The sequence below is a fragment of the Platalea leucorodia genome, assembly GCF_965183815.1.
Source record: "Platalea leucorodia genome assembly, chromosome: 13".
Lineage (NCBI taxonomy): Eukaryota > Metazoa > Chordata > Aves > Pelecaniformes > Threskiornithidae > Platalea > Platalea leucorodia.
In genome coordinates this window covers 3,934,186-3,953,172 of record NC_138835.1, presented here as the reverse complement: position 1 = coordinate 3,953,172, position 18,987 = coordinate 3,934,186, and the positions used below count along the sequence as shown (strand labels likewise).

General features: G+C 52.0%; 1 protein-coding gene across 2 annotated transcripts in view; it reads right to left on the bottom strand.

Moving 5' to 3' along the window:
- The window catches only part of ACSS2 (acyl-CoA synthetase short chain family member 2), a 31,985-nt gene extending 22,877 nt beyond the window's left edge, over positions 1 to 9,108 (bottom strand). For both annotated transcript variants that reach the window (XM_082325770.1, XM_082325771.1), the window contains exons 1-2: positions 8,982 to 9,108; positions 8,524 to 8,719 (exon numbers count right to left, since the gene is read on the bottom strand). In XM_082325770.1, the coding sequence (XP_082181896.1) occupies positions 8,524 to 8,719; positions 8,982 to 9,105 (320 nt within the window). In that variant the 5' untranslated portion in view covers positions 9,106 to 9,108. The remainder of the gene's footprint in view (positions 1 to 8,523; positions 8,720 to 8,981) is intronic.
- Positions 9,109 to 18,987: the final 9,879 nt, after the last annotated feature.

Sequence of the window (18,987 nt, the reverse complement as noted above, 5' to 3'; positions counted from 1 at the left end):
TCCTGGACGAAGCTTCTGTAAGTAAAACAGTCAAAAGCCACATGCAGCTGGGAAATGCCCCATTTTGGGAAATACTGCATCTCTGGATGGAGCCTACTGCCAAATTTTCAAGACCTTCTAGAAACACTGAAAGCCAGGCAAGCTGATTTCAATGGAAGCTCAAAGAATATCCATCAAGGCCATGATAGGAATCTTTTAATCAGATTTTTGGTGGACATTTCAACCTCATGCAACAGAAACCTCTACAGGTGACAGCTAGATGTCACCTGCTGAACTGTCATCTTGTTCTATGCAAGGAACGTCTCTTAGAAGATGGTCAGCAGCAACAGGAATGCAAAACACGCTTCACGATCAGGTACCTACGTGTGAAAAGTAACCAGAAAGGCCATCGATTTCCTTGAGCATTTCCCATGAAGAAAGGAGGTGACTTCTGCGAAAATTATGGGCTTTGAATTTACTGAGAACCGCCAGGGCTTGCAATTTCATATCACACCACATTTCGACATTTACAACAAGCGATGTACAGAAATGCAAACAGGGAACTGAAACCCTGCCCCAGCCATGCACAACAGCTCTGGCACAGGGCAGGGCCCAGGAGGAAAAGGCAAGCTCATTGCACTGGTGGGAGCCTAGAGCTCTCGTCAAAGCATTGGCAATCAATACTACAGCTTAACAGCTCTGGGCACAGAAAGGCCACTAGGCACAGCAAATGCTTGGAACAAGCACCCACTTGCACCTCCTTTGGCAAAGCCTGATCACTTTGTCTCTTGTAAATGCCACTACTCAGAGCGAGTCTCATCCACATTGAGCCTGAGTCCTTGTCCACTTCTGCTCCATTCACACCAGGGTGCCAGGGGAGAACACACAAGCCATTTACACAGCTGAAATAAAATAATCAGGTTTTCTAGTCCAATGAAGAAACTGAAGGCTCCGATCTTCCATGTCCTGAATCCATACAGGAGTTCACCATCCTCTCTGTCCATGAACTCCATTTATCCACCCCAAGTTTCAACTCTCCTGCCAATATTCACAATATGCCACCATTGCATAACCACGGTGCCCCTCCCAACAGCAAGCAAGCTGTTCTTAAAACGTATCAAGGTGCCTGTAATATCTGCCAGCATTACAAGTTTCATAGTCGTGAGAAAATCCAGGAGTTATTGTCTGTGCACACCCCCCCCTCTACTTCCCAGTAGTTATTGTGCAACCACACACCCAGAACCATGCAGAAAGGTGGCTCTGGACAGGATATAAGCCAACATGTTAAGATAGGGGTGCAAGAAGCAATTAATGAAAAATTCTTAAATCCCTTGTGCTGGATCAACAGAAGCAGACCCTCTGTCACAGCAATGAACAGCATGAGGAAAAAATACCAAATAAGAACATAAAGGAAGCCACAGGCCTCATTTACATGGCAGTATTGCACTTCAGCACTGGGACATTCACAGCAGCTCAGCCAAGAGCCTCTTAGGCTAAAACAAAATACCACACTGGGTCAGAACCAGGGTCCAGTGTTTTGTCTCCAGGAGCAGCAGCAGGAGATGCTGTTTATGGAGGGCACGTGAGCCTGGCCACCATCAGCAGTTCAGTTTCAACACTGATCCTTGGGGGAACCTACTGCTGGTCCTGAAAAGTGACCATTAAAAGCAAAGGGTAAGGCTAAACCACCTCCATAGAAAGAGCTTTCTTCCATTCATGGTTAAACTACTTTCTTGAACAACCCTTTGTGGGAAACCTCACGAAGGCGGTCTGAACACAGCCGTATCTGTGCGCCCAGTGTCACCCGCCTTGCACTCCGGCAGGTCTGCCAGCAGGACTTCACAGCAGCTCCATCACCTTTCCCAGCAAACTGCACTGGTCCACGCACACAGTGACCTGATTCCACTGTACCACTATAGCGATGCAAGTCGGATTTACTGGTTCCCAGGACCCCCTCTATTGCCCTCTCTAGACAGAGTGGGGCTGGCAGCCTCCCAGTCCTTGGCACGGCAGCCCTTTGCAATAACACAGAGCACACCCTGGCCAGAAGCTCTGCAATTTAACATTCAAGTTCCTGCAGTCCTCTGGGGTGCATGCCATCTAATCCTGGGCACTTACTGACATCCAGCTTGTTTATCTGGTCAAATACTTCCTGGTTACTCCCTTGTATTTATATAGATGGATGCTGTATCCCTGCCAGTAGCAGCTACCAAGGGTTTCAGAGCAAAAGGCTGGGAGCAAACAGCTCCAACACAACCCAAATGAAAGCTGCTCCCCTGATTCAAGGCTGCTGCCGGGGTGTGTTCCCAAGCAGGAGAGCTTACACAACCCTGCTCCTTATTGCTCAGCCACGGAGCAATCACACAAGTGCTGCCTGAGAGCCTTCTTTATTTACAGACTCAACCTAACAGAGGAGAAAAGTCCCATTCTACCTACGGGAGCAGGATTACATGTTATATGAGCTCAGTAAAAGCTACTTCCAGTGAAAATCTTCAATAATGCTGAATGCCCTCCCAAGTCCAGGGGTGCTTCTGAATGGGCAAAACCACAGGAGACCACAGGCACTGTGTAATCAAGTGGTGACCAACCTTCAAAACCTGTCCCCTTCCTTCATTGCACTGCAGAGCAGAACAGCACGAGGCTGAGAGCACCTGCCAGCTTCCCGCTCCTGCCCTGCATCCTGACGGAGAAGGCTCTGCAGAGCAGCAACGGGGCTTGAGATCTCCGAAACATTAAACCAACCATCCTTCCCAGCATCTCCCTGCAAACAAGCATGTGTACCGAACAGGGATGAGTCAAACTCCGCTTCCGAGTCAGCCCTCGGAAGGGAAAAACAATTTCAAATGACTCCGTGCCTGCCAGCCGTTTGAGTAATGCGACACTCAAATCCCTGCCTCACGGCATCCGGGAAAGCACACCCCGCGCACTGGAAGCCCACAGGACGGTACCTGCCTTAAGAAGGTATTTTGCCGCTCTCACACATTTAGTTCATCCCTTTGGCACAACCGCTCACCTGGTAACGATCTCATAGATTTCACTAGTAATAAAGAGGACACAGGATGCAGCACACAAGTGCGAGCCATTAACAGAAACATGTGGGACAGAAGAATCTTGAGATATGACAGGAGAAAACTAGCAGATGCCAGGTCTCAGCACACACACATATAGCCTTTGGAAACAAGGTTCAGACCATGATCCCTGTGTTTTCCAGTCCCTCAGGCCAAATCAAGAATCTCCAAACCCTTATGCAGGCATCACCATGGTGCCCTGCAGCAGCACCGTCTTTGTATCTCATCCACAACCAAACCCACAGTATGACAATCAGAGTGATGACATGAAACCAGTTAATTTTGAGTCCAGCATGGCCTTGCTCTGAACAGCCCACAGCTGAAGACGGAGACTCCATCCACTAATGGAGAAAAGCCAGGGAGCTACACCTGAGGACAAGATATGAGTCCCTCCTGTCCCAGTTTGCACTTAGATATGAGCATCCAAACACAGTGGCTGTTTGCACTGCTGCTGTTGTTACTGCCACAGCACTAACCATACTGGTTGGTGACTCTCCCAGAACTGGAAGAGGAAGAATTCCACCAAAGAAGTCAGGAAACCACATGACCTGGATGTGTCTGAGATACAACAGCTATTCCTTTACTCCTTGTTTTAATACCAGGTTTCTATTGATGCTCCCGCCATTCCCACTCTTGCACTAGCCACACAGCTCAGAGTAAGAGAGGGCCCCACAAAGCAGAGATGTTCTCATTTGGAGGTATGAGAAACACAGCTATAAAGCATTCAGGCAGATGCAGTCGGTTTTGTAAACCCCCTCCCAGGCTGGAAGATTTCACAAAACCCACCAGAAGACAGCTACACTTTCTGTGATGGAAAGCTACAACTATCATTGCCCATGAAGGGGGGTACAAGATCTATAGCTTAATAACATGCAAATACATTCAATGTATTTTATTACCTACTTTAGGTGCACCAAATCAGCCTGATTTCCAGAAGCAAAGCATTGTACTGTCCAGTAATGCTTCCAAAATAATTAATATTTATTTATTTAATAAGACCAGCAATCTATCACTCCCCTCTCAGCACATAGAACAGGGAGGTGATACAGATTGCTGAGGACGCGCTCCAGAAAGCCTCTCTTATTTTCAGGGTTGAGCGAGGCCACCCCCTTTCCCATGGAGAATGCCCACCAGGAAAAGGAGCTGTGCTGAGCCTGGTAGTGATGTGAGCGTAAACCGAACACACGGTAACTTTTCCATAACCCTTCGCACTGCTGTAGAGCTTACTCGGATTCCCCAATGGAAGCAATCCCTCCATAGTAACGGGGGAACGGCAGCAATGGGCACGGCTGTTCGGTAGCACCGGCAACATCGCTTTGACTGCTCTCAGCAGCCTGCAGGCATATGCCTGCAAACGTGTATCGGTAAATGCAGCCCTCCCAGTGGTGAAGTTTTGTTCTTTAAACAAACTGTGTTATTTAGGGATGTGCTTTCACTACCGTAACAGTGTTGAAAGAGGCTGCATCACTGGAAGTATGACAAGTCTTCCAGGAAGTTACCAAAGAAATGAAGAGTCACTTTGGCACAGGACACTCCAAAGTCCCAAAGCCAGCGGGAGCAGCAGAGCTCAGTGCATCGTGTAGAAGCTGGCTACAATTAAGCACTTCCGACAGTCTTGATGTTAACATCCTCAGTCACAGCATCTACGCATACGACAGTAATGGAAGACTGATACCTGTGAAGGTATCTAAAGAGGTATCTAAACACAGTACTGATCTGGATTACGGAGACCAAGCACTTTGTTCTCAGCAGTTTAAGGCAAGATTATTTCTGCAAACAGAAGAGGTCCAGACCTTTACAGCAGAAATACAACTGAAACACAGCTTCATCTGGCTTCATTCTCAACTCTGGGATGGCACATACCAGAATGAAGCACTCCATGGTGAGGGACAGCCACCAGATCAAGGTGCACCGGCAGCCTGCAGTGACTCCAGGTACCAGCAAGTGTGGCCTTGTCCCATTTGGCCCCAGCAGCACATTTAGACCAAAGCAATGTTTGATGATCTGTATCCTCTCTGGAAGGTTGCTGTCCAAAAATTAGTTCCAGTTTCCTAATAAAAACTTCCAGAAGTGTCCCCAGGTAGTGCTCTGCTTTTTTTTTTTTTTTTTTTTAAAATATGCTCTATAGCTGTTGTTTTTTTCCTTACAGAAAGACTTATTGGAAGAAATCTCACAGCTGCAAGCCCCTAAATCCTTTATTTCATTTAAAAAAAAAAAAAAACCAAACACACACCTTCTCCATTTTATCTTTGCATGTCATGTTTGCTCTAGGCCCAGAATGGGAATGACAGGCAGTTATTCTTTTGTTTAAACAAAGCTCCAGTAAGCTCTGGCAGCCTTTACTATCTTTGTTTCTCCTTTCTAGATGTGTTGTTTCATATGCAAGCATAAGAAAGCAGAAAATTCATATGCTCTTCCAAAGATGACAGAAGCCAGCAGCACCCTGCTAAGCTGGCACACCTAGGCTACAGGGAGGCTAAAAATAGCGTGCCGAGCTCTACCTCCTGCCCCTGGTCCCACCATCCCACCAGGCACCACCAGTACTGCAGCTGGGCTGACTGGTTTGAGAAACAAAGGCAAGAACTTAGTGCTTCAGCTATGCACAGGTTCCATAGAGAACAGGCTTCATCCCAGTACCCTGACACCCCCGGGTCTCATTAGAGAGAGTTTTGTAATGTGTTTTGTTTTTTGAATTCCCACCTGGTTATATTTTCACCTCCACAACCTGTCCAGGCTGATGTTTGTATATTATTAACAGGCACTTCAGCACAGAACTAAGGGTTGGTCCATGTGACACAGGTATGGCTACAGCACGGGCAAGGCATACTGTGCTCCTGCTCTAATTAACGCTACCCACCACAGATGAAGTCCTCAGCACTGCTTCAAGTCCCCTGCAAGTGCCCTCAGTGTCCCAGCTACTATGTCCAGTGCATTTGCCTGCAAGGCCCGCAAAAGCCAGCGTAGGTATCTACCTGCACGGTAACCACAGCGTTATTGACTTCAGCCTTTCCGCGCCATTATGAAAGAGATTTCACTTCTGAGAGCAGCACTTTATCAGAAACATTTCCTGGAGCTTCTGTTCCTTTTTAGGCCACATCAGCAATACCAAACAGAGAAAGAGGAATCAAAAGCAGCAGGGGCAGAAATACTTGTAACGTTCACAAGCAGCAAGAGATATCATAGTGAAATAGGCAACAGGGAAAATGTGTTTCCTAGTGACTCAGGATGGTCATTTTGAACTACCTAGTCCCAACAGCACCAAGAGGATGGCACTGCAACAGTACACGTCACCTATGTACAAGTTCTGCAGCCTGAAGCAATCCCATGTACTGCCCTTTGTGCTGAAAGAGCAATCCCACGTGGGTTAGGATTAGACCCTCCGAGCGGAGCAGATTTAGGCAGTCCTGGACCAGCAGTGATGCAGGAACCTTCAGAGCAGCTTGGCCGTAACAGATGCGGATGAACTGCTTCAGTTCCTTCCAGTCCATGCAAAACACGAGATAGCCACAGCCAGCAGCACACAGCAGCTCTGAGTTTTGTCAGGATCCATCTCTTCTTGGAGACATGCAGTAACGCCTGAAAACATTACTGACTTTTTCCCCAATTTCTCCTCTCTGAAAGCGAAGACCATGACCTTGTATCTTTTCAAAGCTCTCAGAGCCACACAGTCACTGACACTTTGGTATAATCTCAGCACCTTTTGCCGTCTAGCAAACTATAGACATTCTTAGAAGCAAGCAGCTGGCCAAGGTATTTAAAATATCTAAGTTTTTTCCTAGGAATCCTCATTGGCTTTCAGAGGCTCTCATTGCTTTTTTGACTTTTCACACAGCGTGACAAGTCTCAAGTGTTTTAGGAAAGCAGGCTTGTTCAATAGTGTTAAACACAAAATGTGCAAGGACAATAATACAGCAATTAACATTCTGCTATTGAAGAAAAGGATGTCTCCAGAGAGGCACGTGCATGCTCCTAGAAGAGTAATTTTATGAGTCGCAACCCTCAGCTCCACTTCCACAAGCTCGCAGGTCAGTACTGCACATGTCACATGCAGCATGCCTCTTCCATCCCTCCCACCGACGCTCCCAGCTGGCAGCTCCAGACACCCTCCATAAATCCCAGTGCAGCTGCCAGCGCTGGCCTGCTAAATGGCTTTGTTTGCTGGCACACCTTTACCTGAATGAGTTTACAAGGCAGTTTTCATTCAGAAGCTGCGGTGATTTTACAGCTGAGCAAATTAGAGAATGTACTTAACTAGGAGGGAATGTACTTAACTAGGAGGGAAGTAAATACTTTCCACCATTTCACCCGTAACTTACCAATATGATTATGTGCTATGTACAAGTGTAATTCTTTTACTGAAGCGGTAGACATATGGATAGAAACTCTAGTATGAGCTCAGTTTTACAGTCGCAGCCGGAACTACACTGGTGTAAACATGTTCCCTTTAGCCCCTAGTCACTTTTACACCAGTCACACTTGAGAGGGGGGACTCTTCAGCTGCACAAAATCACACAGAGCAGCACAGTTGTTCATCATTAGAGCATCTGGTATTTTTATTGCAATGACAGGAAGACTTCTCCAGCTGCTCCACTGAAGGGACTCACCATAACCCAACAAGTTATTGCATCCTAACAAGCAGTACATTTAATTTTGCTTCTGTACTGCCACATACAGTCATACCCATGCAACATAAACACATGCTAGTTCAAGGGAAACGGCAAAACACACAGGTGGGCAAGGCACCATTCCCAGTTTGGGGACACAGCTGCGGTGCCAGCTGAGCTAGTTCTGCAGGGGAGCATTAGTTCTGGATCTCGGACATCACTGGTGAAACCTGTTTTGCATCAATATGAAAATGTCAAGTTTCACATGGCTTTTAACACTAGTAACTACTCTGGTAAAAAAATACAAACATACTTCAGATAGGGCTGGAAGTTCAGCTTTCTTCCCAAATGTAGCATAGAGAAGCCAGCCTTTGAGAGTGGCACAGCATTGTTCAAGTGCAAGAAATCAATATAAAAGCTCGGGTTTTAGAAGAACCTTTCTGCCACAGGAGTGGAAAATTGCCAGACCCACAAAACATGAAAACAGGAGATCTGGGTTTAGCTTGCTTTTTGCTGTTGGATGTTAGCTGTTCCTCATCCCATATCTCTACCCACATCTACCTACTTCAAAAGGGAACTGTGGCATCTGCCTCCGTACCATCTGAGTGCTCTTAGGCTTTAGCAGGTACAACTGCAAAGGCAGAGCTGGCACCGCTACGCTGGGCCACTTCAGTGCATCCCAGGATGGGCAGAGAAGCTCCGCTGCACAGCTCTTCTCAAACGCACAGAACGCAAACACCTGCTGTACCTATGCAAAGATAAAGCCTCTCAGGTTTTACCATGTTTTAATTCACCTCAGTAGAAATCAGCACTGTTTGTACACTTTAGCATATTTACACACCTTAGACACCATAATAAAAACAGGAATTTACCAGTAAAAAGCAATTTTGTCCCCAAGTTTCTTCTCGTTGACATTTCTGTCCAGGAGGTTGTAGCAGATGTTGGTGGTCGCCCCTTTCATCCACTCAATGAAGATCTTCCCCTTCGTCACATCAAAGTTGTACTTCAGAAAGGGTCCCGTGTGCTGACTCTTCCAGTAGAACTCCTTAGCAATGTCACCCCAAAATTCTGCAAAGGCAACGGCCAGAGCTCGTGACCCCGAAACGGGCACGGAGAAGGAAGACAACACGTCGACGAAGAAGAGGGGCAGCCCCACGCGTGGGGGGCTCGCTGCGGCACAGCCGCCCCCTCGCCCCCAGCCCCGCTCCCCTCCCACCCTGCCAGCAGCCCCCGGAGGAACCGGCGGCTCCCCCGCCGGCCTCCCCCGCCGCGCCGCGGCCCTCCGCCGGGGGCAGCGGGCAGGGAGGGGGCTCCCGCCGGCGGCGCTCACCGTGCGGCTCCTCCACGGAGCGCTGGTAGAGGCGCTGGTAGTGGGGCAGCGAGGGGACGTGCGCCGCCGGCAGCAGCTCGGGCCGCGGCCGGTACAGCCGGGCCTGCTCCTCGGGCTGCACCATGGCGGGGCGCCGGCGGCTCTGGGCGGGCGAGCGGCCGCCGAGCCCGCTTCAAAGCGGCGCGGAGCCGGGGGCGGAGACGGCGGAGGCGGCGGCCCGCCCTCACGGCGGCGGGGGGCGCAGCGCTGCCCCGGAGCGCCGGAGCCGGCCCGCCCGCGGCGGCGGGGTCAGCTGAGCCGGCAGCCGCCCCGGGGCGGGAGCAGGCCCGGGCAGGCGGGGGCTCGCCGGCAAGCGGGCTGCGGGCGGTGTGTGCCTGTCGGCGGTGCGGTCCTGTCAGCCATGTCACCCTGTCAGCCATGACCTCCCGTCAGCCATGTTTCCCCCCGCCCGCCATGTCCCCCCTGTCAGCCGTGTCCCCCCCGCCACTGGTGTCCCCCTGTCGGCCATGTCACACCCGTCACCCCCATTAGTGGTGTCTCCCCCTGTCAGCCATGACCTCCTTGTCAGCCCTGTCCCCTCTGTCACTGGTGCCTCCTCCAGTCAGCCATGCCACCTCCATTAGTGGTGTCTCCCCCTGTCAGTGGTGCCCACCTGTCAGCCCATGTCCCCCCATCATCAGCCATGTTCCCCCACGCTATCAGTGTCCCCCCCATTAACAGCGCTGCCCCATCAGCCCCGTCTCCCTCCTCAGCGGTGTCCCCCGTGAGCCATGTCCCCTCAGGGCCAGTCCCCACCACTTTGCCAGGCGCAGGGGAACAGCCCAGGGCGCCATCGATGACACCTTCCTTCACCAGCCCCAAAACAGGCCCAGAGGCCATGGCCACGCTTGGTGCCTGGCCCCCTGCAGAAAACGTTTATTTTGATTCCAAACGCTCGCTCTACTTCCCCACCACTGACTGGCTGGGTGAGTACATTAAGCCGTGTCAGTTCACCGAGCACCTTTCCCCCTGCAAAAAATTTTACAGATCTTGTGTAGTTAGAGAGAAATTAAACATTTTTTTTCACCCAGAAGGCTGGAACAGTGGCCCAGAGTGGCAGTAGGGTCTCAGCCCTTGCAGATAGTCAAAACTCAGAGAAGCCCCTGAGCAACCAGCGCTGTGGAGCAGGAGGTTGCACCTAGGGTCTCTCTAGTGAGCCTCTTAGAGGAGCTGCCTATGGCGGTCCCTCCTGCAGCAGACCCGTTCTCCGCTCAATCCTTAACATCTCTTACGTTGAGCTGGGCTGTCCCCAGCATTGCCTAGGCAGGCTGCTGAAACCTTGAACGCCTCCTCTGCACTGGGGAATATCACTCCTGTGAGCGAAGCTCCACTGTGCTCAGGGGCCACCTCCTCTGGAGCCGAAGGCAATTTTTGTGGTGGTTTAGGCTGGGGCCAAGGAGCATGCAAAAGGTAAAAGTCCATAACCCTGAACTTGACACTGTATTCCTCAGGCTGGAGAGCAGTGGCCCGGTGTCAGTGAGCAGGTACAGCCTATTCTGGCATCCTTGGTGTTTTCCATGGTTTAATGCACTCCCTGGGAGCATTGCCTTGCTCTGTGCTGCAGAGCTGCAAACCTGTGGACTGGTGAGCATCGTCTGCCACTCCATGCAATGTTCTCATCAGCAAAGAGGCCAGAAACAGTTTTCTACAGACAGAAGTGGCTAGGGCTGGTGTGTCTTTTCTATTAAGGATGCTCCCTAGTTTTGAAGGGCACATCCATGCTGCAGCTCCCTGCGCTGGTGTTAGTCTGCGGGCTGTCCACACTGCTTGAGCGCAAAGTTTCTTCTGTGACTCCATTTGGGAGGACATAGCTGGTTTTCTCCACAATGAAACCCAGGAGCAGTTCAGATGATACCTCCCTTCATGGGCTGTATTCTGCGGGCAGCATCCCTCCAGAGATGCTCTCTACACCCTTCCACCACGACCTCAGCAGGCTTTACACCCCAAACAGGTCAGCTGCCCTCACACCGCGCTGTAGCACATGTAACAAAGCCTCCTTAGCCATATGCTATGAAATCACTGTCCTGGGAAGCTGCAGCGTGGCCTCATATTATTCATTTGTTATTAACCAAAAAATCACAGGAAGGAATAGGAATCTTAAGGTGCAGGACTCAAGCTCTACTAGTAAACCACACGGATGTAGGCGAAGTCTCCAACACAAGTCCACATCCATCCAGATACACAATTTTAGCACATTCCCTGTTGGAGTTTCAGCCTGGGACCACCAGGCTCCGAGCCCAGGCTCACTCCGTGGGCAGACGCAGTATGGATACAGCCAAACCTTGCAAGGTGTTTCCCTTCTCCAATTTCCCTATTACAAAAAGGTGTTTTTGAACAAAAAGTCCATTTGGCTCTGCAGCCTGGATTCCCTGTCATGGCTAGTTTTGAAGCTCCCCAGGAGCTGTGGGACTTGCACTCCTCCAGCGCTCCCCTTGGAGTCATGGTCCAGGCACAGCCCCATGATTTTTGGGGTATGCGTGGCACATTGTTTAACAACCCCAACTGGAAAGCACACTGATCCTCTCCTGCGAAGGGGGACAAACCCAGCACTTCTAAAGTCCTTCAGAAGCCACCTCACACTGAACATTTTTCTATTACGAGTTGCTGGCCCTTAGTTTTAGCAGCCTCCATCTCAAAGATTTTGCATTTACAGGCAGGGCTTGGCAGCTCTCTAACAAATCTCCTGTCTCCCCACATGCCAGGCAGGGGCCTGTAGTTCACCCCACTGCTGGGAAAAGTGCCTCATCGCTTTCCCTGCCGTGGGATGGGTGCCCCAGCGCCAAGGAAAAGGTGGTTTGCAGATCTGGGAGGCACCCTCTGGTTCCTTCTCATTGGCCTTTCGCTTTCAGTGATTTGTCCAACTGAAATTCTCCACCAGGCTCAGTGACAGCATGATTTCTCTCCAGCAACTGTTGCCTGCTGTGGGCAGAACGTACTGAGCCACGAGGCCGGGGCAGCACCATGTCCCAGCAGCCCATCAGCTGTCCTCTGTCCAGCATTGCCCAGTATGGGCTGCCGGGGCTGGGGGATTTTGTTGTTGTGCTTCAGCTGTCCACAGCTGTGGCCCAGGAAGCTGCCTGACGGGGAGCAGTTGCATCATCTCTCACAACACACCTGCAAAGAGGAAAACTCAGAATAGCCTCCCAGACGCATTTTCCCATGCTCTCTCCTCTTGCAGGACTCTGATAACCCTGCAAGTGCCCATGTACAGGGCTGCGAATCACATAGTTGGTATCACCAGTCAGACCCTTCCACGGCACAAACACAGCCCTTCTCAAACTTCCATTTCAGTGGTCCACAGCTGAAATACGGACATGTCCATACCTCCTTTCTGTGATTTTATAGGCTCCATGGAAAGGACTCTTGCTGTGGGACCATGCTTTGCTACTCCAGCTCTCTCCACACCAGGGCAGCTTGCATCCAGCTGGGCTCCTGCCTCAGGAGCTGGTGCGTGGTGGGACTGGATGCTGCAGGGTTTGCTCCAAGCTTGACTCCCAGCTCTCCTCCTGACCTACCAGGCAGCCCTGGAAAATCAGCTGCAGTTTGGGCCCTTCATTTCCTCTTCCTGTAAAGGAATAAACATACATAAAGGGCACACATTAATGTATATTAAGGTCTCTTGTAGAAACTCAGAGAGTCAAAAAGAAGATACTGGCCAGGTTATGTGGTGCCTTGTTCACACTGTCTGCTTTGGGTACTCTGGGAATGGCCTTTCTAGCACAGCACCAGCAGCACCTCAGCGGCCATGGTGGGACTTTTCACTGCACCTTCCCTGATGTGCAAGACCTCAGTCCTACAGATGCTGGGGGTGGAGGAAAGAAACTAAAATCAGAAACGATACGTGTGTCTCCAGCCTTCTGTATGGTGGGGTGAGCGGGAGGCAGCCTCGCATGGGAAACATGTTCATTTGGGCAAAGCACTGCTTCGGTAGAGCAGCTGACTTACCTGGGGGCTCCAACTGGGGTCACGGGGCATTCCCTTCTGACTGGCCTTATTGCCAAAAACTGTGAATCACATCCCTGTTCATGCAAATAACTGAGCATATCAGACGTGGTAGCTTGAAACAAGGAGACCTCTCCTCCCTCCACTTGCTCCCCCTCACCCTTCTCACTTGATCCAAACTCCCTTCCACTCTACAATCCACTTGCTGGTAAACCCATGTGAGTTAGCAGTGGTTAAAACCTCCATGCCCCGCTGACTGCATGCTGCCAATGCACCTCAAAGGGTCTCCCCACGCTCCTTACCATCTCTGCCACCACAGGGACCCTGCTGAGACACGTCCCAGGCATGCACGGCCCTCCCATGGGAGCCCACGTCTGGGTGACCAGGCTGCACACAGGGAGAGGGTACCTAGTTTTCCTGGGATGAGGCTCCGCTGAGCATGGGTTCTGTGTAGAGGATAATTTGGGTCGGGTCTTGGTGCTCTCAGGGTCAGCTGCTTTTGGGACCAGCTCTGAGCGAAATCCGTGGAAGGGGCTCTTCTGCAGCTGAACGTCTTTTCTTCTTTGCCAAAATTTGGGTGTGCAGGATGCAGCACGGCAGGAAGGAAGCAACCCACAGCAGTGGAGGAAGCAACCCAGGAAGGTGCGGAGGTGTCTGAGCAACACCAAGGTCGGTGTGATGGCTGAGTCCCACGTGCTTGCATGGAGAAGGGCAACAAGCCACCTCCTCTCCCACTGCCCGTCCACTTATCCCAGAGCATCTCCTGGACAGGGCAGCCTGGATCTGGGCTTGGCGAGGCTGTAACAGGTCTGGCCAGGGAGGTGCAATAGCTCGGTGATCCGGCTGTCAGTGATGGTAATCAGAGAAGACATCTTTTTAGCATGGACCCAACCCCTGGTGAACATGTCACAGCACAAACAAGCTTATGGCTTGCACGGACATGCCAGAGGCAGGGGGAGGCTTTATCAGAACATCCTGCAGTGGGAAGGGAGTTTTCTTGAACTATGGAGAACTGCAAGGGCAGGGAATTGAGGGGCAGAATGAAGGAGCAAAGGACCTGGAAGGAACCTCAAGTGACACCAGAAAACGCTCCTGGGACCTGCAGAGCAGGCTCTGACCTGCCTTGCAGGGACAGAAGGGAAGGCACCATGCGGCACCATGACGACGCTTGGGCTATGCCACCGGCATCCCCCTCCTCCCACACGTGATGGTGCTGTGTGGACTCAAGCAGTGTGGATCCCCAGAGCAGCATCCTGGGAGCTGCGAGGCCACAGCGAGTCAGAAGAGATGGGGTGGGAGGACGTGACCGGGTTGTGGATCTTCCTGCTGGGGTTTTCTACACTAATTTTCAGCACATGGCCAGACTGGGCAGCCCTCCACTTGTACTGAATGAATCAGCACATAGCAGCAACGGGGTTAAACAGCGGATCTCATTCGTCTCCCCACTGATGACGCTCCTCCTCTTCGTTGGCTGCAGAGGAAATTTTAATCAGCACCATGATAACAGCCTTTCAGTCCTGCTGGGAGTTATCAGCTCCTTTGTTTGTAAATGTAACTGCTCGATACCAATACAGCTCTGGGCTCCGGCACACCATGGCTCTCTCCACAGCCCTTTTGCTCAAGCAGCCTCCCTCCCCTCCGGCCAGCTGCTCCCAGCTATCGCGGTATCAGGGTGTTAAAACAGGCCAGCTTGTGCTGAACACAAAGATCAAGCCTGAGCCTTCTCATTCCTGCCGCTGCTGTCACTAGGAGAGAGACCTCCAAATTCAGGCTGGTTTAAGCTTCAAAGAATAGCTGATGAATATCACATTCTGGTAATTTAGCTCTCTGTAGAGTACAGACAATATGGTCATAATAATTTTACATGTAGATCAGCTAGTAATGCAATCAGGATTATAAATCAAACCCAGGAGATGCTACTGCTGTTTGCTTGAGATTTGAGAGCTCTAGCCACAAGAAAATGTCTGTCTCCTAGATGGGGCCAATTAACCTTATAAAGATGCACTCTCCTCTCACAGCAGCTCATTTGTTTACTTGGGCTCTGCTGGCTGCTGCTATTTTCATTCTGGAAGAGGGGGCCAGGTCGGTCAGAGATTTGGTGGAGGCCCGGGCTGCAGGGGAAGGGAGACCGGGCTCTGGAGAGATGGTGCCTTGATCAGCGGCACATTAGCGAGGTTGGAGCTTAACAACTGCCGTCCTCATGTGGCTTCATAGCTGTCCCCAGGCTTCAGAGAGTGTCTTTGCCCATCCATAAACATAGCCGCCTTCTTTTGTCCCTGTTTTATTGAGCAGGAAGAGGTAGCTGGAGCTCTGGGGTGCTCAGTGACTGCAGCCCACGGAGCAGCCGTGTCCTGCAGGCTCCTGCCTGCGCCTTGGGTAGCACAGGCCCAGGCAGCCCGGGCGGGCAGGCGGCAGCGGCGTGCCCTCTGCTGATGAGCTGCCAGCCATGCAGCTCCGCTGTGCCAGGGCCCGCAGTGCCAGCCGTGCAGGGCCCTCAGCGCCAGCAATGCAGGGTCTGCAGTGCCAGCCGTGCAGGGTCTGCAGTGCCAGCAATGCAGGGTCTGCAGCGGCAGCCGTGTGGGGTCTGCAGCGGCAGTGATGTGGGGTCTGCGATGCCAGCAATGCAAAGCACACGGTGCCAGTGATACAGGGTCTGAGGTGGCGGCAGTGAAGGCTGTAAAGTGCCAGTGATGCAGTGTCCAGGAATGAATTTGCTGCAGCCCTGTCTCATGGGGCAGCACATGGGCTGGCAGTGCTGGGTCTCATCCCAGCCATGGGTTCAGGGCACATGCATCACTGCGTTGTCCCCTGGCACCATCTGCTGCTGCCCTGCCCAGAGCCTGGAGCAGTCAGGAGCTGAGCTGTACTGGGATGCTCCTCTGGTACTCAGCAGCAAGCAAGCCATTACCTGTCTGCACAGGGGGGGCCTGGGGCTGTTGCCCAGCCCCGCACCCCACTACCTCGGTCGGACATGAAGCTCAGGCAAGGGCAAGGGCTTTTACGTGGGCCCAGGAGCACGGCCCACACTGTCAGCTTAGGGGGCAGCAGGACTGCACCAGTGCTTGGTGGGACTGCGAGGGCTGATGACAGCACCCAAAAAAGTGGGTCTGCTTTGCTCTTGCTTTGCTTCCTTCTGGCTTGGCCATGACTGCCACACACCATGTGGGGATGTCCGTATGCTGGGAGCAGGATGGGGCCTGCTTTGACTGGCAGGATTTGGGGTGGTGCAAGGATGCACTGGTAGCCAGGCAGACCTGGGAGCAAAGGGCCATGGCTGGAGCAGGGCCGGCACGGAGCTGAGGTCGGTGCTGACGCCAGAGGGTGGTGTGGTCTCATGCATCCCCAGCACCAAACCTTCTGAGCTGCTGAGGCCTCGGGGCTGCGATTTGGCCTAGGGACGAGCCATTTGCTGCGAAAAACCTGTCAGACCTTGCAGCACCACCGGCCAGGGTAAAAGGCAGTGGGTGACTCGTCCAGGAGCTGCCTCCAGATTCAGTGGGGACAGGGAGCAGCCTGTCCCACCCCAGCCATACCCTCACTACCCAGGACCCCAAAACTGGGCTCCAGGTATTGCTCACCCGTGGTCTTGGCCGTGCCTTGCCTGGAGGGAGGGGGCACAACCTCTGGGGACCCAAGGGAGTCACTGACAAGTACCCCACGCTGCCACGCACCGGGGGCTTGGGGTCTCCGCAGAGTCAGGCAGATGCTGCGAGATGGGGCTGTTTCTTTCATTGCCCGGGGTATTACAAAACCACAGGAGCTGCCTCTTCACCATAGTTGGTGTCCCCAGGGGCTGTGGCAGGCAGGGGACAGGCAGGGCTGGGAACAGGAAAGCCACTGTTGGAGACACATCACTGCTCTGACACATTTGTAAGAAGAGGACTTGGAGACAGCTTTTATTTATTTTTTCATAGAGATTTTTTAATGTTTATTTTTTAACAGACTTGGTTTAAATTTTTGTTTTCTACAATAATTCAATGTAAAAATCCCAGTACAATATACAACAATTTGAACATTTGGAATAAGAAATCCAGCTTGGGGAGACACGTAAGTTCAGCTAGTTTCTAACACAGGTAGCAAATTCCCTCCACCCTCCCCCAAATTCACTAGCCAGGAAGGCATGTGGACAGGAACACTTTACAAATGTCACCCCTACCCTGTCAAGACACTGGCTGCCCTGTCCCTGCCCGTATTGCAGTGGGATGGTCCCTCAGACACATCACCTTGGTAAGGGCAGGGTCCCCTCCATGGGATGGCTGGGAGCCTCCAACATTGCAAGGCAAAGTTTGCAGTCAAGTGAGGCTGGCTGGCCTTTGTGCGTGTGATGTGGGATGCTTTGAATGGGCCCTACGTGCAGGTCCCTCAGGGTATGGGGCTCCCTCAGGATGGAGAACAGACCTGTCCTTCCCTTGGCAGCAGTGCCAGCAGCCCTGTGCCCTGGTACAGCCATAAGGTCATTGAAAGGGGATGGCCATGTCCTTGCATGGCCTAGCCCGAGGGAAGGAAAACAAAGATGATGCAAGTGTCCCTGGCTCTAGAGTCCGAGGGGTCATTTCAGGGATAGCTCACTGGCCTGGGATCTGGCAGTCCTTCAGGAAGCCACTTTGGCCTGGCCCATGGTACTCAAGCAGCTTGGGATGGTCCTGCTTGAACAGCTTGGAGTGGTCCTGCTCAAGCTACATGGGGTGGTCCTGCTTGAGCAACATGGGAAGGTTCTGCTCAAGCTACATTGGATGACCCTGCTCAAGCAGCCTGGAGAGGTCCTGCTTGAGCAGCATGGGGTGTTCCTTCTCAAGCAGCATGGGATGGTTCTGCTTGAGCAGCATTAGGGTGGTCCTGCTCAGACAACCTGGAGTGGTTCTGCTTGAGCAGCATGGAATGGTCCTGCTGGAGTAGCACAGGGTGGTCCTTCTTGAACAGCATGGAGTGGTCCTGCTCAAGCAGTGTGGGATGGTCCTGCTTGAGCAGCATGGGGTGATCTTGCTTGAGCACTATTGAGCAGCTGCAAGTGGCAGGGATGGTTCCTCCTGTCCTGCAGCATCCCAAGCACTGCATCCAAAGCCATATCTGGCCTTTCTTGCCCCTGTTGGAAATCCTCCACTGCTTGGAGAAGTTTCCCAAAGATGTGTGTGCTTGAAGGGATTCCAGGGGGCTCTGGTCAAGCTCTGTGTCCCAAAATAGTCATTGCTACTGCTAAATCAGGACATTGGTGACTTTGTCTAGCTGCGTTTTGAAACCTTCCAAGGGCAGAAATCCTCCCACTTCCCCAGTGACCAGTTCCAGCTGCACCAGCCCTAGGGAGAAGTGTTCCCTCATGTCCAGCATGAATCTCCCTGCCTGCAAGCTGTGGCCATTACCTTTACTATGAAAGTGCCTTGAGTAGTGGGGATGGGGTGGGAGGCTGGTTCTCCATCTAACCTAGCCACATATCCCATCCCCAATAGTATGGGCCCTTCCTGCTTGCATCAGGGATGGCTGTGTTGGAGGTGGCTTTCCTGGTTGGTAAGGGATGGGATACAAGGCAGGGGAAGGAGAAAGAGAAGGAGAAAATAACAGCAGGAGTCAGATGTGCTGGGAATAAAAGAGTGCAGGGAGGATGGAGGAGAGGAAGGGTGGGAGAGGTCAGGCTGGGAGAAGATGGAAGGTCAGGATGGAGTTGGGAGGTGAAGGAGAATGAAAGGACAGTGAGAGAAGGAAGTGTGAGGTAGGGGAGGATGGTTGGAGGTCAGGAAGTGGTGGAGGGGAAATCTGTGAGGTAGGTGGGACACTTGGAGGATAAGGAGGGATGGGGAGATGGGGAGAGATGGTAGAGTACAAGGAGAAACAGGGAGACTGTGGGAGGCAAATGACAAGGGATGGTGAGATAGCCAGAGGTTGGGTATGAGGAGGGACAGGGCAAGAAATGAAAGAGCATGAAAAAGGATGGTGAACAATTGGGAGGTGGAGGTTCACAGCAAGGACAGAGAGACTGAGGTGAAGGAAGAAGAGGCACGAGATGGAGGAGGAGGGATAAAGTACGGGAGAT